The 24,274-nt window shown below is 37.2% G+C and overlaps 1 protein-coding gene across 1 annotated transcript in view; it reads right to left on the reverse strand.

Annotated features, from left to right (window-relative positions):
• The window catches only part of MGAT4A (alpha-1,3-mannosyl-glycoprotein 4-beta-N-acetylglucosaminyltransferase A), a 108,595-nt gene that overhangs the window by 37,347 nt on the left and 46,974 nt on the right, over window positions 1–24,274 (reverse strand). The window contains 3 exon segments of the mRNA XM_032653359.1: window positions 8,298–8,431; window positions 20,017–20,157; window positions 22,266–22,433. Of these exon segments, the coding sequence (XP_032509250.1) occupies window positions 8,298–8,431; window positions 20,017–20,157; window positions 22,266–22,433 (443 nt within the window).

Consider the following 24,274-nt stretch of genomic DNA (forward strand, 5'->3'; position numbering starts at 1 on the left):
TACATGTGTGTATATATATATATATATATATATATATATATATATATATATATATATATATATACACTTTCTTCCTGACTGGCATTTCTGTGATTTATAACCAATGCATAAGTAAACATCTTAAAATCTACCTTCTAAAAAAATTACAGGCCAAAAATACTACTGAAGCACCAAGACAGTAATCTGTGATTTAAAATCAAGAATAGAAACAACTAATAACTAGACAGATAATCAGTAAGTCTGCAGAAGACTTGAACAACACTATCAACCAACTTGACCTAACAGGCATCTATAAAACACTCCTCTCGACAACAGCAGAATCCATTCTTTTTAAACCACATGGAACCTCATCAGGGTAGACCATACACGTCCATAAATAAGTATTTATAAATTTTAAAGGTCTGAAATCATGCAAAGTTTATTCTCTGACTACAGTGGAGCTGAATTAGAAATCAAACAAGAGAAGGAAGTTTGGGAAATATACAAATAGATAAAAATTAAACAACACATTTCTAAATAAACCATGAGTAAAAGAAGTAATTACAAGGGGATTTAGAAAGTATTTTGATCTGAATGAAAATTAAAACTTGACATACCAAAATGCATGGGAAGCAGCTAAACTGGTACTCAGAAGGGAGAGTTAGAGCTCTAAACTGCCTATATTAGGAAAAGAAACTCTCTAACCAATAATCCGAGTGTTCACCTTAAAAATATAGAAAAAGAAAAGTAAACCAAACTAAGAGTAAGCAAAAGGAAGGAAATAGTAAAGAGTGGAAATGAATGACATAGAAAAATAGAGGAATGATAAACAAGGTCCTACCATATAGCACAGGAAACTATATTTAATATTCTCAGATAAACCATAATGGAAAAACATATGAAAAAAATGTATATATATATAACTGAGTCACTTTGCTGTACAGCAGTAATTAACACATTGTAATTCAACTACAGTTCAATAAAAAAATTAAATAAATAATGAAAAATAGAGAAATGATAAAGTTAACAAAACTAGACGTTGCTTTTTTTTTTTTTCTTTTTTTGTGGTATGCGGGCCTCTCACTGCCGCGGCCCCTCCCATTGCGGAGCACAGGCTCCAGACACGCAGGCTCAGCGGCCATGGCTCATGGGCCCAGCCGCTCCGCGGCATGTGGGATCTTCCCAGACCGGGGCACGAACCCGTGTCCCCTGCATCGGCAGGCGGACTCTCAACCACTGCGCCACCAGGGAAGCCCTAGAAGTTGGTTCTTTGACAAGATCCAAAAAAAATGATAATCAACTGAATAGTATCACCAGCAGTTTTTCTACTTTACCTGACGGCCAGCCAGCTGGAGCTGAAAGACCTAAAAGATCTCACTGGGGGAGCGAGTGGGGAAGAGAAAGAAAGGAAAGTGGCGGTAGGGGTAGGAAGAATGAAGACAGGAGACTGCTGTCTAGCAAATTAACCTTGAGGAACTATTGGACTCTCAGCCATGTGCATATATAACTAATAAATATTTTTTTCAAAAGGAAAGACAAGGGTACAGAAAAAAATATTCCTGTGTAATGCCAGACTACAAGTTAAGGGCACGATCCACTGTCTAATGGATTTTTAAAAGATTTTTAATATCCTTCAGTACTTTCCTCACTTTAGTTCAACGAGTAAAAGAATACTTAGAATGAAATCTGTTCTTTTGCCTCTATTAAGAAAGATGAGAAAAAGGTAAGTATGAGAGTTTGAGAAAACGTAAGTACAGAGAGGACGACTGTACTTCTCAGGGGCTTTGGGGTGGAAAAGGGTTCCAAAGCATTCAGGTAACTAACCCCTGCCTGAAAGCACCACTAAAGGGTCTAACCAGAAAGGACTAAACCACTCATACAGAGTTCACCCAGGAACACAGCACTGACATTACACACAAGCACCAATGAGAAACAGTTACAAAACTGCAAACTCCATTTTCAGTAAAACCAAAATTAATAACCAAAATTCTCAAACTCAAAAGGAATCCAGTTTGGTTCCAATAACCCGAGGTAATGTGCAGAACCGTGCAGAGCAGTTATAGTTGCAGGAAGCAGCCCGACTCTGTAGCAGCTACAAAGACATGGTCTGATCAAGGAAAAAAACAAAACACATACACACACACACACAGTTAGTCTGGAACACTACCCTGTCCCTCCTTCAATGATGATTCATAAAAAAGGAACCAACACAGCAACTACAGATAAACATAAGAAAAAAAGGAGAGCTTCAACAAAAGCTATGAACAAAAACAACAAAAGCTACACTTGACAGCAACAAAACAGGTGAGAAATTGTGACCAAATATTTCCTCAGTAATTGAAAAGAAAAAACACCCCATCGAAGCAGTTGCTGTGGTGAAGCAATTCCAGAGAGCAGAAATGATTGTAATAATTTTAAAATACACATGGAAATGCAAAAGATCTAAAATATCTAAAGCAATCTTGAAAAGAACAAAGTTGGAGGACTTAATCCTACCTGTCTTCAATACTTCAAAGCTATAGTAATCAAGATAGTGAGGAATTTGCAGAAGGATCAATGCACAGATTAATGGAACAGAACAGAAAAAAGACCCACATTTATAGGGTCACTGGATTTTCAACAAAAGCACCAAAGCAATCCAATGGGGAAAGGAAAGTGTTTCAATAACTGGTTATGGGAGAAAATGACACCTATATAAAAAACAGTGAACTTTAACATGACCAAAAATTAACTTGAGATAGATCACAGACCTAATGCACAAGTTAAAACATGAAGCTTTCAGAGAAGAAAATCTTTATGATTTGGGGGTAAGCAAGGGTTTCTCAGGTCATGGAAAGCAAGAGTCATAAAAGGCAATATTGACAAATTAGACTTCATCAAAATTAAAAACTTCTGCTCGCCAAGACAAGGCAAAAACATGAATAGACTTCCACAGGTTGGGAGAAAATATTCACAAATCACATATTTGACAAAAGAATGGTATCCAGTATACACAAAGAACTCTGAAAAACTCAACACCACCACCACACAATTTTTTTTAAACGGGCAGAGTTTTGAAGACATTTTACAATAGAAAATAAGATGGATTAATGATGGATAGAGATGCGATAAATGAAAGTACTAAAACATTGGTAGAATCTAGGTAGGATGTAAACAGGTATTTACTGTAAAATTCTTTCAATTTTGTTGTATGTCTTAAAATTTTCATAATAAAAAATACCATTCAAAAGTCCTTTCTTGAACTTAAAGAAGACTTGACTCTGTACCTAAAGAACATATCCTGTGCCAGGGAAAAGTGATCTACAATGGTTAAAATCAAGACACAGTATCCCCAAATTACTAGGCTTTAAAGATAAAAAAAGAATCTTTTGGGCAACCAGGCAAAATATGGATTTCTTACAGGAAAAAACAAGGAAGATGGAGGGTCATCTGGCTAGCTTCAGCAATAGCACTATGCCATTCCCCCATCCTCTGGAAAAAAAAAAAAAAAGGGAAAAGAAAGAAAAGGAAATGTAACTGATGGTTTCTATACCCAAGCAAATATAAAGAGGCAGAAGATAATTTTTTTTTTTTTGCGGTACGCGGGCCTCTCACTGTTGTGACCTCCCCCGTTGTGGAGCACAGGCTCCGGACGCGCAGGCTCAGCGGCCATGGCTCACGGGCCCAGCCGCTCCGCGCAAGTGGGATCTTCCCGGACCGGGGCACAAACCCGTGTCCCCTGCATCGGCAGGCGGACTCTCAACCACTGCGCCACCAGGGAAGCCCCATCAACATAATCTAGGTGTTACGGTTTAGGCAAAATTCTGGCTGAAACCCACTTCAAAAACTCATTTCGTCTCTTTCTTTCACTTCGAATAGTATTTAGTCATCTACCCCTATACCTCCATGTTGATTGCCTGTGGCAGTTATCTAGCAATTCAGGTATTTCTGAAGATACAACCTGTATCGGTCAGGATCTCAGCTGCAACGGACAGAAACTGACTCACGCAGAAGAGTCAGAAAAGCGATTTACTGGAAAATGATTGGTTAGAACTTATAGAAGAACCTCCCGTTAGGCTGAGGAAGCAGGCTAGGAAGGTGGCAGAAATAACCCCGGACCACAGCCAAAAATCAGAGAATGCTCCTTAATGCCACAGCCTGCAAAGCCCTCACCATCAGTCCTCGATGCTCTGGACACTGCCCCTGTGGCCCCTGGAGACGACACCACCACCACTATCACCAGAATGGACTGTCCACAACCCCTGCTTCCTTAGAAAATATATTTCTGCTGGCGTACAGAAATATAAACTGATCCTGTATCCAGCCACCTTGATAAACTTCCCTATTATTTCTAACAATCTGTCTGTTTTAGAGGGGGTTTTCTGTGTCATCTGAAAACAATGAAGCTCCATTCAAAGTCCAGGAAAGGAATACCCACATGGCTGAGCCCAGGTCACATGCCTGAAAACTGGTTGAGCAAATATCTGGCATTTTTAGTTTCCATAGTGAGAGGAAGACACTCCTTCCCACCAAGCTTCATAAAATGGGGAATTCTCCAGATACAAGAATGGGACAGAAAAAACAATTTTTGGTAAAATTCAGAGAACACTGTAGGAAAACATTCTATCAGAAATGATCATGACAGAAATAACAGAAATAATTATATAAAATAAGAAGAAACATTATAAATTAATAATCAAATATATAACATAAAAAATAAGGAGGCATACAGACAACCAAGGACCATTAGGATACAAAAATAATCGTTATATTCTAAGTAAAAGTAAACACAAGAATGATACAATCTTAAAATGTGGACACCACACTTGGATTATCCCATGGATCCTTCAGGGCTGGTGGAATTCATTCCTCTCCATTCCTCCTGCAATTCCAGAATACAGTCAGTGAACTTTAAATAATGCATCAACGGCCAACTGTTGAAAACCTTGAATGTCCTGTAAATGTCTCATCATAGAAGACCAGTGGACCCCTAAAGGAAAAGTCATCAGAGAGGAGCGAAGAACCAGAAACACAGCAAATAATTACTTTTCTGTCTCTCTCCTCTCCTCCCTGAGGGTAATCTTATGGTTCTCCCTTCAAAGAAAAAAAAAAAAAAAATACAAAGAACAGAAACTCAAACAAGAATGAAGAGACTATGATCTCCTTTACTGTCTATGTGTATTCTTGTCCAGTTTTTTCATTCTTAATTTTCTCCTCACATGTTAAAGTGGACCTGAGGTAATTCATACTTTTATAAAAGCTCAAAATATTTGCAAAAGATAAATTACTTTGGCCTATTTACTCTAGATGAATTTCAAGTGGGAGAGTGGGGAGAGTTTCATAAAAGGGAGGAGCTGGGGCCCGAAGGAGGAATAAGAAAGAGAAAGGAAGAGGCAATGTTTCGGGCTGAGGAATAACACAAACAGAACTGAGAACATCCAAGGTCTATCCAATGAGCTGAGAGCAGAATGACTACAGCCCAGACCCACTACCACTATGATGTAAAGAGCCTTTAATAAACAGACGGGAAACCTGGAAGAGAAGCAGTTTGGGGAAACCAGACTAATTTAGTTATGGACAGATTAAGAGTTGCCCATGAAATACTTCAAATAATGTTATCAAGTAGGCAGTTAGAAATAAGAGACTTGGGAAGAGGCTAGAGATCTAGATTAGGAACCATCCCACACGCAGATCACGGTCAAAGCCGCGGAACAGGCACTTGGGACTAGTGTTAAATGAGCCCCAAGCTACCAGACACTTAGGTGAAAACTCCTAATCAAACGTAGAACCAAATGTGGTGAGTAATAATTTCAGATTGCCTAAAGGCAATGCAATGAATTCTGTAAACTAATTCTTCTGTTCAGAATAGATTTTCTTTCAAGTATTGAAATTCTATATAGACACATATACAAACACCGCAGTTCAGGAGAGGAGTCCTCCGAGATCAGAACACTGCTGACCCCTGGGCCGCATTTTCAGTTTACAGTCTCTCCGTGCATGACCTCACTGCATCTCCCTGCAGCAGCGCGGAGCTCACAGGGCTCAATGGCACTGTTCTCCTTTTAGACATGAACAAACTGAGGCTGAAAGAGAAAACGACCTGCTCAAGTGGCAGAATCCAGACCCTGAACACCGGTCCTGTGACTCCAAACCCAGCGTTATTACATCTGAGTGATCAGAGAAACGGATACAGCAAGAGGGTCTTGAATCTTCACGCAGCTCATCTCTGTCTATAGGCTGAATACTACTTTCCAAGTGCGTAAGGAGGATTTTTCATTTTGTAGTTTTTAAATTTTAAGGCTTTTTTTCTTATAAAAATCAATACACACTCATTGCAAAAAAAAAAGTTGTAATTTTACAAAACTGTATGGTATCTCCCCAAAATCTCAACTCTCAAGGTATCTGCTACGAATAGTTTCAAGGCTATTCCACAAGACCATTTTCTCTATTTAACTTATCAATGCACATTGGGAGCTGTATAAATGTGCCATGTGCTGGAATATATTTACATACTTGCAAATGTTTCCACTGGATCGATTTTTAGAAGGAGAATGCTGGGTCACAGAGGAAACTTACATTTTAACAGCTATTGCCAAACTGCTTTCCAAAGAGGCGGTACCAATTTCTACTGACATACAATATGTGACTGACAAATCTGATTACTTAAAATGTAAAATTTCTACAACAAACAAAAAACATCATAAACGAAGTTCATGAAAAAAACAAACTGAACAAAAGAGTTAATTAAAGAGTTAATGTCAAAGAGTTAATTCCTCTCATATATGAAATTTCTTACAAATAAAAAATTACAAATAAAAAAATGAGCAAAGCCTATAAAAATAAGTATAAAATAAAATAAAAATTAAAAAATTAAATAAAAGTATAAATACAAATGGTCAAAATATATATAAACCAACATTTAATCCCATTCAGTAAACAAATCCAAATTAAACAAAAGCAATGTATTATTTTTACCCATCAAATTGGCCAAAATAAATTTAAAGACTAATATACCTTGCAGAGCATGGGGACAGGGAACCAAGCTCTCTCGCAGACTGCTGGAAAAAGGATATTAATGGCTCAACTTCTGCAGAGCGTCTTGCCCAGGTGTGAACATTTAATGTATGTGGACTCTACCCAGCAATTCCACTTTTAGGAATTGATCCCGCATCAGTAACCAGACAAGTGCACAACCATTTACTTACAGTAATGTTCAATACAATGCTGAAAAGAATAGCAAAAGTGTGGAAACAGTCTCAATTGGTCTGTCAATCAGAAATTAAATAAAGTATGATAAAACCATACAATAGAATGTAATATAGGCATAACAATGATGGTGTGACAACTTCATTTTACCATGGGAAAATGTCCATGATATTAAGCAATATACAGAACAATTCCATTTATATATATGTATACAGCCATAAGAGAAATTTCTTAAGATATATATATTTCAGAATAGCAATAGTAGCTATATCTACATGGAGGAATTACAGGTAATTTTTCAATATGTATTTCTGTAATTGTTTTGAACGATATACATGTGTTTACTTTTTATATTAAAGAAGACACAAGAACATTTTCATTTAAAAAAAAAAAAAGACAGGAAACACTGAAAAGTTGGGAATCAGTGGGCCAGAACCAGATGAGGTTAAAATCTTCTCACATTCCGAAATTCTATATAATAATTAAGGAAATATTTACTCTAGGGTGCTTTTTCATCATTAAAAAAAACCTCCTCAAGATTTATTCTTTCCCCATATCTTTTTTTTTTTAACATCTTTATTGGGGTATAATCCCCATATCTTTTGAGGAGACTAAAATATAAGCAATATAATAATTATAATTAACATGATATTTGACTTTTTAAATAATAATGGGGCTGCATCTTGGGAGTACAGAGAAGGGGTAGAGAGAATAAAAAGATGATAAAACCCCAGCCTACACTAAACCTTTCTCAGGTTTCAAAACTCCCAAAGAACATCAATGCAAATCTCCAAATTCAGGTCTTTTTTTATAAAAAAGGTTTATAAAAGCATTATTCAAAATATGGTTTCAGGGGCTTCCCTGGTGGCGCAGTGGTTGAGAGTCTGCCTGCCGATGCAAGGGACACAGGTTCGTGCCCCGGTCCGGGAAGATCCCACATGCCGCAGAGCGGCTGGGCCCGTGAGCCATGGCCGTTGAGCCTGCGCGTCCAGAGCCTATGCTCCGCAACGGGAGAGGCCACAACAGTGAGAAGCCCATGTACCGCAAAAAAAAACAAACAAACAAACAAAAAATATGGTTTCAACTCTTACAGATTATATGTGGTAAAAAAAGAGCAACAATTAAATAATTACCTCTCCTATGAAGACAACTATGACACAGTCCAGCTTCTCTTCAGGATACAGATTATCAATAAGGGAATGAAGAGTTTCTATGAGGTAAGATTTAACTTCTCTCTTCACTGTGGGAACTCCCATTACTATTGAAACTGAAACAAAATAATGATAGTAATTATATTAAAAGATTTTGCAAAGACAATGCAGAAAAACACCACTGTTTTACAAGTATTATACCCTCTCAAATTGATAGAAATAATTGGAGGATCAAAATATACTACATTGAAAGAAAGAAAAATAATCAAAGAATGTGGGGCACACCTATTATACAGTAATTCTTTTCCACATGGCTTCTCCATAAGAAAGGAAATCATGTCAAAGAACTGATAAAGATGAAAGACATTAAACCACACGTTAAGAATGAACGATGGTAAAGTATAAACAACAGATTTTATTATACAACTAAAACTTAGAAACATTAAACACATCTTAAAAATTAAAGTCTCACATGTCATATATAAGATGTCTTAAGGAGGACACAACATCACTTCTGTGGTTTTCTTCCCAAATTCATAACCTCAATCTAACCATGAAGAAATGTCAAGACAAATCCAAATTAAGGGGACACTCCCCAAAGATCAGGAAAGACAGAGAAAGGATGAGGAACTGTCCCCAACTGGAGAAGATTAAGGGGACATGACAATTACATGAAATATGGGATCCTGAGTCAGATCCTGGAACAGATTAAATAATAATGATAATAAAATGACAAACTCTAAGATCTAAGGTTAACAGCATAGCATCAATGGTAATTTCTTGGTTTTGGTCATTGTATAATAGCTATATAAGGTGTGAACATTTACGGAAACTGGGTGAGGTATATGGAAACTGTGTACTATTCATGCAACTTTTTTTAAGTCTAAAATTACAGTCAGTTCTACTATAATGCTTGTTTTGAAATGCAAATTGTTCCTACATGATTAATACATTAGAAAACAATTTGAGCATGAAGTCAATTTCACATTTGCTTTTATGCAATTTCTCCCCTGGGACAAACACTCACTAGGTGAACACAGAGAATGGTACCCATTTGAACTGAGTTCAGAATACTGAACCAAGCCATGGAGAAATACCCAAAATGCACAGCTGCCTCAGTTCACTGCATGCTGTGAACCACAGCTATCTACACCTGGTGTTACAACTTTCTGCCAGATTTCAGTCAATCCGCTTCGCACCACTTCACAAAAGGCTTCCAAGCTGCAGTCCTTCTGAAGCCCACTTTAACAAGCAAACCTCGAGTCTTTTTCAAGGTAGAATACCATATTTATTGTATTTATGCATTTCTCCATCATTTAATACGTGCAAAATTGTGCCACTGCTTTTATTAGCTTATCTTTTCTTGATGTGTAACTGACAAAGCTTTTGAGTGTTGTGATCTTAACCCCATTTTTCTCCTTTTATTGCACAATTTTGCATAGCACAGTAATATTTAGGAACACATCTGTTATATTAGAGTACTTCAGTTAGTTTTTAAATGTAATATCTTTAAAAGTTTTAGGGACTTCCCTGGTGGTACAGTGGTTGAGACTCCGTGCTTCCACTGCACGAGGCACGGGTTCAATCCCTGGTCGGGGAACTAAGATCCCGCATGCTGTGCAGCGTGGCCAAAAAATTTTTAAAATAAAAACATAAAATAAAAAAGTCTTAGTATCCTAAGTGTTACAGATCAGTAGAGAAGTATTTTGCAAAAGTTAAAATTAAGCCTTAATTATGTAACAGTTTATTGGAGATACTACAAAACACTTAAGAGGTCACAGAATTCTAAAGTTAGAAGGAAGTGTAAAGATCATGGATCCATGATTCTACCACCATGATTCTGCAGTTCTGAGGTCCAAATAGCTTAAGGGAGTCCCCCAAGTTTCCATACCACATTCCTCTCTTCCATTTTGGGATGAAAAGTTTCCAAGGGCTCAAAAAAAAGATTTACTATATTTGTTCTGAACATGTGCATTGAACACTTATTAAATGCAAGGCATTATTTTAGGTGTTAGGAATATAACAGCATAGATAAGGTCCCTGCCGTCACGGGACCTTTCTGACATTCTACAAGAGGGAAAAAGATAAATAATTTTAGAGGGTGATATGCAGTATATGAATTAAAACATGGCAATATTAGAAAGAGTGGTGGGGGGGAAGAGGAAGTACCTCTACAGACAGTGCAGTCATGGAAAGACTCTCTGATATCAACTGAGCTGGTACTTAATGATGAGAAAGAGAAGAGAAAGAAGATGAGGAAACAGCTAGGCGCTGAAGAGAGGATGATCTGAACAGTCAAGCAATAGCAAGAACAGAATGTCTCTAAAGCAGAATCAGCCTAGATTCAGAGGAATTAGTTAGGGATCTGATCACATATACCCTTAAATTTAGTTTTAATTCTGAGGGCAAGAGAAAGGCACTGTAAGGTTGTAAGCAGGGGAGTGACAACATCCGATTTGTAATTTTAAGATTACCAAATTTTATGGAGAATAGACATAAAAGTGTTAACAAGTATAAAAGTATTTTGGAGAGATCAGTTAGGAAGTTACTGCAGTAATTTAAGGAAAAGACGTGGTTTGAATTAGGATGTTTGAAGTTGGAGATGAGTGAGCAGATCTGGGATCCACTGTGGAGACCCTCACCAATGGGGCTTATGGCTGGCAGAGATAAGGGAAGGGGAGGGTCGAGGATGACCTGAGTAAGTGGACATGGGACCTTCTACTGAGAATAACACACCTGAGGGGGAAAGGGCTCCCAAGCAAGATTTCTGTTTTGACCATGTTACTCTGAGATGCCTAGAGACAGGATGAGTAACCCCGGAAGCAAATTTCCACATACTTTAATCTACCTCAGAATTTTGAAATATTTAGAATATACATTAAAAGAGTATAAACTATGCTATGAAGCATTTCTATGAAATGTTAATGCATATGAAGTTCAAAAACTTTGTTCACAGAAAAAGCAAAATCCATGCTGACTCTAGTTTATGCAAAGAAAAACGGCATAAAGTAATAATGCAAATTCTCTATTCCCTACCAGTCTTAAGTTGTTCTGTTTCTGTTTTAAGTTTAGATGGCATGTTTAGAGAAGAAGCCACTTCTCCCAAATAGACTGTTTTGCAGCTTAAATTTAAATTCTTTAGTTTAAACCAAGGCACTCAAGGACTCCAAAAGCACTAAAAGGAAAGTACTAATTTCGGCTAAATCTACAGAATTAGAGTATCCATGCTAGGGGTAATGCACAAAATACCACAAAAAAAGACAGCTTTTCCTGCCTTCTGGGCATGTTGTAAGGTCCCCTTAGGTTGCGGAGCTGGGGGGAGGGGATGTGACTAGTAACAGGGCTTCCCTGGTGGCGCAGTGGTTGAGAGTCCTCCGGCCGATGCAGGGGACGTGGGTTCGTGCCCCGGTCCGGGAAGATCCCACATGCCGCGGAGCGGCTGGGCCCGTGAGCCATGGCCGCTGAGCCTGCGTGTCCGGAGCCAGTGCTCCGCAACGGCAGAGGCCACGACAGTGAGAGGCCTGCATACCGCAAAAAAAATAAAAATAAAAATAAATAAATAAATTTTAAAAAAAAACTGTTTCAGCTTAATAAGAATGTTAACCACTGAAAAGCTGGTTGACCAAGATTATATTATATTTATGATGGATAAAGTCATAAACAAATGGGCTAGAATAGCATCTTCAAAAAAGAAAGAGAACGTCACGTTCATAAAATAAGAAGAGCTGACTATAAAAGAACTTACTAGAGACCTTGGAAGTTTTAAATAACTTTAAAAATACTTCTGCTTCCTTTTCATTTGCTTCTTATTCATGAGGAAATAGTCTGAACCAAAAAATGCATGAAATGGCAAAGGCAACTTACCCAAATAGTGATTATTAAAGGAAGAGACACACTATCAACTTCAGAAATAATTAATGATCAATGTTCTAAAGAACATAATTTGAAACATACTACATATCTTATTAGTCTTTGTAATCCAGTATGTACCGTAAAAATATTTCTTGAATCAATAAAGACATGGAAGAATGAGTTAGTCTGAACATAATTTAAGAAGTATCACCTCCATAGGAAAAGTGTATAATTTTAAATGATTCATAAAATAGAAAGATGGCAGAACTAAAAAATGATGAATGTGAAAACTTAGAATATCGAAAACCAGTAAGATACCTAAGAATCCTATTGAATCAAATGCAGATTGAATCAGCTTTTTAAAAACACTATCATAAAGATTCATTTCAATACCTAAGAAGTAATGATTTTGTCATTTGCTAAAGACTTAGGAGCAAAATACTATTTGTCTCTACATCCTAAAATCTACAAAGAAAAGGTTAACAAAGTTCAAAGTGGAGAAATAAAAAGTATAAAAGAATCATATATAAGTCCCACAAAGAAAACTCAAGAAGCTCTGGTGACTCTAAAAAGAGGAGAAAAAAATGCCATAGATTATCTTTTAGGTATTTTGGGAAAAAGATGCAAACCAAATTATTTCTATTACTGCATGAAAGGTTAAATATAAGTGACTATATACTTCTATTTCTGTAAGAAAAGTAGGGGCAGACATATGAAAAACTTTCTTGACATGACTGTAAGAGCTATTAATGTTGAAATAAGATACAAGAAAAAAAAGTTATTTCTTTACCTCTCAAATTTTTAAAGTAGAAAAGTTTCAAAAGTTTAAGCATTGTTTTGCCTGGAGATAGGGCTTGAACTACATGTCTCATAATCCTTTTCAGCTCTATTACTCTGGTCTTTGGAGAAAAATATCTAATTCCCTTCAACATGGAGTTTAGAATGACTCCTAAGTTACTATGCACAGATCAAGAACTTTTTATACTTTAACCTGCCTTTTTTTAAAATTAATTAATTTTAAACATCTTTATTGGACTATAATTGCTTTACAATGTTGTGTTAGTTTCTGCTGTATAACAAAGTGAATCAACTATATGCGTACATATATCCCCATATCCCCTCCCTCTTGCGTCTCCCTCCCACCCTCCCTATCCCACCCCTCTAGGTGGTCACAGAGCACCAAACTGATCTCCCTGCGCTATGTGGCTGCTTCCCACTAGCTAGCTATTTTACATTTCGTCGTGTATATATGTCAATGCTACTCTCACTTCGTCCCAGCTTACCCTTTCCCCTCCAAGACTCCTCAAGTCCATTTTCTATGTCTGCGTCTTTATTTCTCTCCTGCCCCTAGGTTCATCAGAACCGTTTATTTTCATTGCTTTTTTTTTTTAGATTCCATATATATGTGTTAGCATACGGTATTTGCTTTTCTCTTTCTGACTTACTTCACTCTATATGACAGAGTCTAGGTCCATCCACCTCATTACAAATAACTCAATTTCATTTCTTTTTATGTCTGAGTAATGTTCCATTGTATATATGTGCCACATCTTCTTTATCCATTCATCTGTCGATGGACACCTAGGTTGCTTCCACATCCAGGCTATTATAAATAGTGCTGCAATGAACATTGTGGTACACGACTCTTTTTGAATTATGGTTTTCTCAGGGTATATGCCTAATAGTGGGATTGCTGGGTCATATGGTAGTTCCATTTTTAGTTTTTTAAGGAACCTCCATACTGTTCTCCATAGTGGCTGTATCAATTTACATTCCGCCCCAACAGTGCAAGACGGTTCCCTTTTCTCCACACCCTCTTCAGCATTTATTGTTTGTAGAATTTTTGATGATGGCCATACTGACCAGTGTGAGGTGATACCTCACTGTGGTTTTGATATGTTTTTCTCTAATGATTAGTGATGTTGAGCATCTTTTCATGTGTTTGTTGGCAATCTGTATATCTTCCTTGGAGAAATGTCTATTTAGGTTTTCTGCCCATTTTTGATTGGATTGCTTGTTTTTCTGAGATTGAGCTGCATGAGCTGCTTGTATATTTTGGAGATTAATCCTTTGTCAGTTGGTTTGTTTGCAAATATTTTCTCCCATTCTGAGGGTTGTCTTTCTGTCTTGTCTATGGTTTCCTTTGCTGTGCAAAAGCTTTTAAAAAGTTTCTTTAGGTCCCATTTGTTTATTTTTGTTTTTATTTCCATTTCTCTAGGAGGTGGGTCAAAAAGGATCTTGCTGTGATTTATGTCATAGAGGGTTCTGCCTAGGTTTTCCTCTAAGAGTTTGATAGTGCCTGGCCTTACATTTAGGTCTTTAATCCATTTTGAGTTTATTTTTGTGTATGGTGTTAGGAAATGTTCTGATTTCATTCTTTTACATGCAACTGTCCAGTTTTCCCAGCACCACTTACTGAATAGGTTGTCTTTTTGCCATCATATTCTCTTGCTTCCTTTATCAAAGATAAGATGACCATATGTGCATGGGTTTATCTCTGGGCTTTCTATCCTATTCCATTGATCTATATTTCTGTTTTTGTGCCAGTACCATACTGTATTAATTACTGTAGCTTTGTAGTATAGTCTGAAGTCCAGGAGCCTGATTCCTCCAGCTCCGTTTTTCTTTCTCAAGATTGCTTTGGCTATTTGGGGTCTTTTGTGTTTCCATACAAACTGTGAAATTTTTTGTTCAAGTTCTGTGAAAAATGCCATTGGTAGTTTGATAGGGATTGCATTGAATCTGTAGATTGCTTTGGGTAATAGAGTAATTAATAGAGTCATTTTCACAATGCTGATGCTTCCAATCTGAGAACATGGTATATCTCTCCATCTGTTTGTAGCATTTTTCATTTCTTTCATCAGTGTCTTATAGTTTTCTGCATACAGGTCTTTTGTCTCCTTAGGTAGGTTTATTCCTAGGTATTTTATTCTTTTTGTTGCAATGGTAAATGGGAATATTTCCTTAATTTATCTTTCATATTTTTCATCAATCGTGTATAGGAATGCAAGAGATTTCTGTGCATTAATTTTGTATCCTGCTACTCTACCAAGTTCACTGATTAGCTCTAGTAGTTTTCTGGTAGCATCTTTACGATTCTCTATGTATAGTCTCATGTCATCTGCAAACAGTGACAGTTTTACTTTTTCTTTTCCAATTTGGATGCCTTTAATTTCTTTTTCTTCCCTGACTGCTGTGGCTAAAACTTCCAAAACTATGTTGAAAATAGTGGTGAGAGTAGGCAACATTGTCTTTTTCCTGATCTTAGAGGAAATGCTTTCAGTGTTTCACCATTGAGAACGATGATGGCTGTGGGTTTGTCATATATGACCTTTATTATGTTGAGGAAAGATCCCTCTGTGCCTACTTTACGGAGGGTTTTTATCATTAATGGGTGTTGAATTTTGTCAGAAGCTTTTCCTGCATCTATTGAGATGATGATATGGTTTTTATCCTTCAGTTTGTTAATATGGTGTATCACATGGATTGATTTGCATATACTGAAGAATCCTTGCATTCCTGAGATAAACCCCACTTGATCATGGTGTATAATCCTTTTAGTGTGCTGTTGGATTCTGTTTGCTAGTATTTTGTTGAGGATTTGTGCATCTATGTTCATCAGTGATATTGGCCTGTAGTTTTCTTTCTTTGTGACATCTCTGTATGCTTTTGGTATCAGGGTGATGATGGCCTCATAGAATGAGTTTGGGAGTGTTATTCCCTCTGCTGTATTTTGGAAGAGTTGGAGAAGGATAGATGTTAGTGCTCCTCTAAATGTTTGATAGAATTCTCCTGTGAAGCCATCTGGTCCCGGGCTTTTGTTTGTTGGAAGATTTTTAATCACAGTTTCAGTTCAGACTTGTGACTGGTCTCTTTATATTTTCTATTTCTTCCTGGTTCAGTCTCAGAAGGCTGTGCTTTTTAAAGAATTTGTCCATTTCTTCCAGGTTGTCTATTTTATTGGCATAGAGTTGCTTTTAGCAATCTCACATGATCCTTTGTATTTCTGCAGTGTCAGCTGTTACTTCTACTTTTTCATTTCTTATTCTGTTGGTTTGAGTCTTCTCCCTTTTTTTCTTGATGAGTCTGGCTAATGGTTTATCAATTTTGTTTATCTTCTCAAAGAACCAGCTTTTAGTTGTACTGATCTTTACTATTGTTTCCTTCATTTCTTTTTCATTTATTTATGATCTGATTTTTATGATTTCCTTCCTTCTGCTAACTTTGGGGTTTTTTTGTTCTTCTTTTCTAATTGCTTTAGGTATAAGGTTAGGTTGTTTATTTGATATTTTTCTTGTTTCTTGAGGTAGGATTGTATTGCTATAAACTTCCCTCTTGGAACTGCTCTTGTCACATCCCACAGATTTTCAGTCATCGTGTTTTCATTGTCATTTGTTTCTAGGTATTTTTTGATTTCTTCTTTGATTTCTTCAGTGATCTCTTGGTTGTTTAGTAGTGTATTGTTTAGCCTCCATGTGTTTGTATACTTTACAGTTTTTTTCCTCTAACTGATATCTACTCTCATAGAACTGTGGTTGGAAAAGATACTTGATAACGATTTCAATTTGCTTAAATTTATCAAGGCTTGACTTGTGACCCCAGATGTGGTCTATCCTGGAGAATGTTCCATGAACACTTGAGAAGAAAGTGTATTCTCTTGTTTTGGGATGGAATGTTCTATAAATATCAATTAAGTCCATCTTGTTTAATGTGTCATTTAAAGCTTATGTTTCCTTATTTATTTTCATTTTGGATGATCTGTCCATTGGTGAAAGTGGGGTGTTAAACTCCCCTACTATGACTGTGTTCCTGTAGATCCCCTTTTATGGCTGTTAGCATTTGCCTTATGTATTGAGGTGCTCCTATGTTGGGTGCATAAATATTTAAAATGGTTATGTATTTTTCTTGGGTTGATCCCTTGATTATTATTTAGTGTCCTTCTTTGTCTCTTGTAACAGTCTTTATTTTAAGTCTATTTTGTCTGATATGAGAATTGCTACTCCAGCTTTCTTTTGATTTCCATTTGCATGGAATATCTTTTTCCATCCCCTCACTTTCGGTCTGTATGTGTCCCTAGGTCTGAAGTGGGTCTCTTGTATACAGCACATATATGGGTCTTATTTTTGTATCCATTCAGCCAGTCTATATCTTTTGGCTGGAGCATTTAATCCATTTACATTTAAGATAATTATCGATATGTATGTTCCTACTACCATTTTCTTCATTGTTTTGGGTTTGTTTTTGTAGGTCCTTTTCTTCTCTTGTGTTTCCCACTTAGAGAAGTTCCTTTAGCATTTGTTGTAGAGCTGGTTTGGTGGTGGTGAATTCTCTTAGCTTTTCCCTGTCTGTAAAGGTTTTAATTTCTCTGTCAAAGCTGAATGAGATCCTTGCTGGGTAGAGTAATCTTGGTTGTAGGTTTTTCCCTTTCATCACTTTAAATATGTCCTGTCACTCCCTTCTGGCTTGCAGAGTTTCTGCTGAAAGATCAGCTGTTAACCTTATGGGGATTCCCTTGTATGTTATTTGTTGTTTTTCCCTTGCTTCTTTTAATATTTTTTCTTTGTATTTAATTTTTAATAGTTTGAATAATATGTGTCTCAGTGTGTTTCTCTTTGGGTTTATCCTGTATGGGACTCTGTGCTTCCTGGACTTGATTGACTATTTCCATTCCCATGTTAGGGAAGTTTTCGACTATAATCTCTCCAAATATTTTCTCAGACCCTTTTTCTTCTTCTTCTGGGGCCCCTGTAATTCGAATGTTGGTGCATTTAATGTTGTCTCAGAGGTCTCTGAGACTGTCCTCAATTCTTTTCATTCTTTTTTCTTTATTCTGCTCCCTGGAAGTTATTTCCACCATTTTATCTTCCAGGTCACTTATCCATTCTTCTGCCTCAGTTATTCTGCTATTGATTCCTTCTACAGTATTTTTAATTTCAGTTATTTTGTTCATCACTGTTTCTTTGCTCTTTAGTTCTTCTAGATCCTTGTTAAATGTTTCTTATATTTTCTCCGTTCTGTTTTCAAGATTTGGGGTCATCTTTACTGTCATTATTCTGAATTCTTTTTCAGGTAGGTTGCGTATTTCATCTTCATTTATTTGGTCTTGTAGGTTTTTACCTTGCTCCTTCATCTGTAACATATTTTTTCTCGTTTCTTTTTTTTTTTTTTTTGATGGGTGAGGCTATATTCCTATCTTACTTGTTGTTTGGCCTGAGGTGTCCAGCACTGGAGTTTGCAGGCAGTTGGATAGAGCCAGGTCTTGGTGCTGAGATTAGAACCTCCAGGAGGCCTCACTCTGATTAATATTCCCTGGGGTCTGAGGTTCTCTGTTAGTCCAGCGGTTAGGAATTGGAGCTCCCACCACAGGAACTCTGGCCCAACCTCTGGCCTGGGAACCAAGATCCCGCAAGCTGCATGACGTGGCAAAAAAAAAGAAAAAAGAAAGAAAGAAAGAAAAAAGGAGCAGTACAATATCAAAGAATAAAAAACAAAATAAAATTAGAAAAATATATTAGGAAAAATAAAAATATAATTGAAACAACTGCAACAAGGTAAAATAAAACCACAACAGAAAAAAGAAAAAAAAGGGGGGTGAACAAGCCAAAAGGAGAGAACTATAACGAAGTATAAGGAATAAAATAAAATTAGAAAAATAAAAGATTAGGAAAAATAAGAATATAAATGAATCAACAAGGTAAAACAGAACCCCAATCTAAAAGAGGAAAAAAGGGAAAAAAAAAAAAAAAAAGCCTTGGCTATGGGGGCAGAGTTTAGGCAGGGGTGGAACTTAGGCAGCAGCGGGGTTTAGGGTGGGGGGGGGAACAAGGCGGGTGGAGGTGAGCATGGGGCGGGTCCTAGGCTCAAGACACACAGCCAGAAAAGGCCTTGGGGGCGGGGCCTAGGCAGGGTGACGTTCAAGCGTGGGGCGGGGCCTCTGCTTAGGACCTGCATGGAAGGAGAGAGGCAGCATGTCTAAAGGAGGGTCTCTGGAGTGCGGAGTTCCGGAGTTTGGAGGTAAGGCCTTGAGTAAGGGTGTGTGGGTGGGGTTTACGCCCAGCCCGATGCAGGGGGGTCCTCTGAGTGTAGAGGTGGGGGTGTAGGGTCGGGGCTTGGGCTCGGCATGGCAAGAGGGAAGTTCCAAGGGTAGAGGATTAGGCCCAGAAGCCCAACAGGCTCCCCGGTGCGTAAGTGGACAGGGAAAGCGCTGCCCGTGTTCCCTTTTGTTCCTCCACGCCCCTCCCCCACCATCTCCCCCAGGGTCTCCCCCATCACCACTGGACCCCTAACCGTGGGTGGGTCCCGCTGGGTGTAGGAACTCCTCCCCTCTCCCACCCAGAGGTCCGGCCTTTATTTTTGCTCCCCTTCCCTCCCTCCCACTCCCTCAGGACCCGCATGGCTGGAGGGGGCCTTGGTGGGCAGAGGACCAGTCCTGGGATCGCAGCAGGCTCCCAGGGGCCCAAGTGGGCAGGGGAAACCTGGCCACGCTCCCTTTTGATCCTCTGCTCTCCCAGTGGTTCCCCAATTTCCTGCTTTGGCATGGGATCCCTTCCCCTCCCCCAGCCACCCCTCAGGGACGCCAGTCCTGTCCCGCCTCCACTTCTCCTCCCCCTTCACTCCCCCCACGCCCCACGTCCTTCCCCATCACTGGGGGTTCCTCCCGCCCCTTAGGTGTCTGTGGTCCCCCACTGGTGCCTGGTAGGTGCCCTAGTTGTGCAGAGATGCGAATTCTGCATCCTCCTAGTCCGCCATCTTGACTCCCGACTTGCCTGACTTATAATGGTCAACATAATACTCCAAGACATAATTAAGACCAGCAGTGCAAATACAATAGGAAACAAAACAAACATACCTCCTGTTCTTCCATTACCAATCTGCACAACAGGTTGAAGGCTTCCTTCATTTTGTAATAAATGAGGCAAATGATAATAAATACTTGGCACTTGAAGAGATTTTTTGCTTGTTAACTCCCTCAAGAGCTTTAGGGTACCATCTGAAATACAGAAGTATAATCAATCCACGGTAATACCTCACTTATAGAAGTTGTTGATGTTACAAAGATAGTGGTAAAAATTTATGAGAACTAAAAGAATTTTCTATCCTAATCAATGATATTTCCATGGACACTTAGGCAACCAGAGTCTCACAGAGTCATGATGATGAGAACAGTCTGAATGAAGCTAAAAAGGTCAGCCAGAGTACCACGAGAAGATAGAATGTGAACCACTCACCTTTATAATGTGTCAGAACTCAAGCCCTGGGGGACAGACTGTAAACACGCTATCCACTCATGAAAATGTAGTAATAATAAGTACAACGACCACCAGTAACTTTCACTTTTTTGTGCTATTATATTTGACCAAAATTTCACATGGAAGTTTTTTTTTTTAGTTCAAGTACACACTAATTTAAACAGCACAAATTGAGAATGTTTGGTACAGTTCATAACTTTCAAATCGTTTTTCAGTTTTTATGAGAGGAACCAATGAACCATTTAATATAATAGAAAATAAAACCTTGATAGGATAATCAATATTGTTTCACAATTCCATTGAACTAGAACTTAACCTTTTAAATAAGGAAGCTAGCAGTAAGGACTTGCAGTCTCAATAACAATTTTATACAGAGCAATATGAAAATTCCCTTAAAATACTCTGAATATTCAGAACCGAAAGTTCACAAAAGAAACGAAACTATCACACATGCAATTAAAGTTTAACCTCATGTAAAAGCAACAACTACAAATTACAAGACAACAATATCTACCCATCATATTAAGTTAGCAGATTAAACAGTAATATTAAATTGTGGTGATAATGTGATAAATGTTTCAGCTATTAAGAACAGCATCAAAACGCTTAAAACATTCCTGCCCTATTATTCAGTAATTTCCCTTTTAGGAATTTAACTTCTATGCAATCAATAAATATTTAGTGAATTATCGGTTTTGTTCCAGCCACTGTGGCATGTGGTTGGAAATCAACAGTCATCAAAACACAGATTCTGTTTTTAAGAAAGTCATAATCTAATGAAAATAACTTAAGGCCTACCGTACAAGTAATTGATTTATATACAGAGCTGTTCTTCACAAGAGTTATAAATTGGGGGACAAGAACAACCCAGAAAAATCCTATTTGCCTATTTGTAGAAACATATTTAATATATTATAGTATATGATTAGCTGATATATGTCATCAAAAATGGTATTTTAAAAGAATATTCAATGCCATAGTAAAATGCTAATAGCATAATTTCAAGAGCAAAAATAAGGCCATAAAACACACAATTACACTTTTGAAGAAAAATATGCATGGAAAAAAGACTAGAAGAAAACAAAGACTGTTAACCATTCCATAATTTCAAATGTTACTGTGCCATAATACAAATTTTATAATCAGGAGGGGAAGAAAGGGGCATGAATCTCTAAAAACAAGGTAAGGTAGTGGATCTCAAGATGAGAGGAATTAATGGTGAAAGATTATAAAAGATAATGCTAAATGAAAAAGTACATTATTCTTGGAAGATTTTGTAGATTTGGAGTCAACTGATTATATACATATATCAATTTAGTCATTAGAATAAGAAGAGGAAAGAAACAGAAGATGGTTGATATTCATTTCACTCAAACCAGAATTTCTCAGAGGGAACAGGTCAGGTACCCCCAAAAGTACCCATTATAAAACTGTATCTTTTAATTTCTTATAAGTCATATCTGAGAGCACTAATTGCTTCAAATAGCTCAAAGGTTCCCCAGAGTCCATCTGAAGTCCACACAAGTCACAAGAGAAATATGCATAAACACCAAGTTAAATTTTAGTCTCATTCTAAATGTTTTTTTTTAAAAGATGCTGGTTCTTCACTATTGGCAGTGAAATTTATACAACTGAAACTTAATATTACTCTCTTTAAATCAAATTTAGCAATTAATAAACTTGTTTTATAATTAACCACAATAGAAAAAGTTTTGTATGGTGATTTTTCTCTCTGTACAGGGTAACAAATGTTGGCTGATAAGCGACTCTAGACAACTTTCAAAGAGAGTATTTCACATGACCCGTTGAAAAGGTAACCTTTTCATAAAACCAAAACTATCGTCTGTACCTGAAAATTTATTCACCGTATCCTTACTTCTGTTTGTTTCTGCTCCTACACGCTTGAACTGCTGTACAATGGCATTGAGTTCGGAAGACCGCTGAGAGATTCTGTGTTCAGCTATTCGGAGCCGTTCTTTCAAAGCAAGAAATTCTCGTTGATAAGCAATCAGTTTTTCTAGAAGCAAAACCAAAAGTTATTAGTATATTTCTTAAAAAAAAAAACCCCACTATAATCGAAAGAGAATTGTAACATTAGGGATTTTAAAGTTGCATTTTTCAGAAACAGATATTCATTTATGAATTCACTGAGACAGAATTGAAAATAAAAAAGAGCCCCAACTAACAACGTGGTGGCAAAGCCACCACTAACTTAGTGCTATTAATATCTGTAAGAATATGGGCGCTTTCTAATTAGCACTTCAGAAAGTTAAAGATAGGGAGAAATAGACAAAGTTTTTGGAATTAACACTTCAAGCATAATACCAAGATCATTTCTCAAAAGGTACAAACAACTATAAAGACCCTATTTGTATGAAGATAGAGATGAAGCATTGAAACTAATGATAATATATCTAATAATATAATGAATATAACATATTTTATAGCGTAACCAATCATTTCCATAGGCTGTTTCCTCTGTACTTCCTATTCTGCAAAAATTTCCCTAGGCCAGACTTTGGTCAAATTCCTGATCCCTAACAACTCAATCAGGTAGATGTTAAGATGACCCTAAAAGTCAATTATTTGAATTTAAGAGAATCACAGGTCAGGAAAGCCTGGTCTGGGAAATAAAAGTGGATTTTATGAGGATAAACGTAGGCACTAAAGCAATAGTATGAGACAGCTCAGATACAAAGTACACAGTGAGAAGAGGCCCCAAGACAGAACTGGACACCAAAATCTAAGAGAGGCAGAAAAGAAACCATGCATTTATCTTGATCATCAGCAGCACCGGAAGGGAGCTGAGGCTGGTAAATGGTCTGAGCAATTTCCACAACCTCATTAAGAAAAACCAGAACAACCGTTTCAGCTTCTCTATCAAGCTAGATAATCTAAGGCTACTATTTTGACATCTAAACAAAACAAACCTTGGAAAGACTCTTTTTAATTTATATTGTAATCTCTGCTTTACTCAATCAAGGATGGAATCGTTCTGTACAAAACAGAATTAAGAAATATAAATCTGCCTGTCTCATAAAGCTAGCCTTAAAAATAGTCAATTATATTATTCTTTGGCCCTTACATAAAGGACCACAGAGTAAATACCTCTGAAGAATTCTGTGGCAGGGAAGAAAGCCTCCCCTGCTTAACTGTCATATTTCCCTGTATTGAACAATGTATTAATAAGCAGCTCTAGTTTCCGTAATTTGCTGGCTTTAGGAGGAAAGGAAGGGAGGGGGGTTGTGATTAGGAAAGGGCATACAGGGGAGCCTCAGGGTGCCAGCAAGGTTCTATTTATTGACCTGGTTCCTGGTTAAATAAAATTCATTACTATACATCCATGGTTTAGGCACTTTTCCATATGTGTTAACTGACAACAGAAGAAATGTTAAAAAGATACTATTCACAAACACAAAACTACAAACAATTATACTATAACAATTTTAACAAGAGACACACGAGAGTTATGTGATAAAAACTATAAGCCTTTTCCTGGAGCCTGTAATGGAAGAAAAAAATGAAGTCATTTATTAATCCCAATCTTGCAAAAAAAATAGATAAATCCTACCCTAAACTAATAATAAATGCAACACTTTTTAAAACATCAACGAAAATTTTTTGGAACTTGAATTTTGACATGTGATTCTAAAATTCATGTAAAAAACAGAATATTTTTAAAAGGTCAAAAAAATCTAGAAATAATAATAGGTAACTTGCTCTGAAATCAGAACATACTATAAGGCTACAGAAATGAAAACCGTGTTAAATGCCTAGTCTAAACAGTAGGGACAAGGGCCGATCACGCCAAGCAGACTGTGTCCAAAATGAGCATGAGTGAACTGTTCTGTGATTTCT

The sequence above is a fragment of the Phocoena sinus genome, chromosome 13, assembly GCF_008692025.1.
Source record: "Phocoena sinus isolate mPhoSin1 chromosome 13, mPhoSin1.pri, whole genome shotgun sequence".
Lineage (NCBI taxonomy): Eukaryota > Metazoa > Chordata > Mammalia > Artiodactyla > Phocoenidae > Phocoena > Phocoena sinus.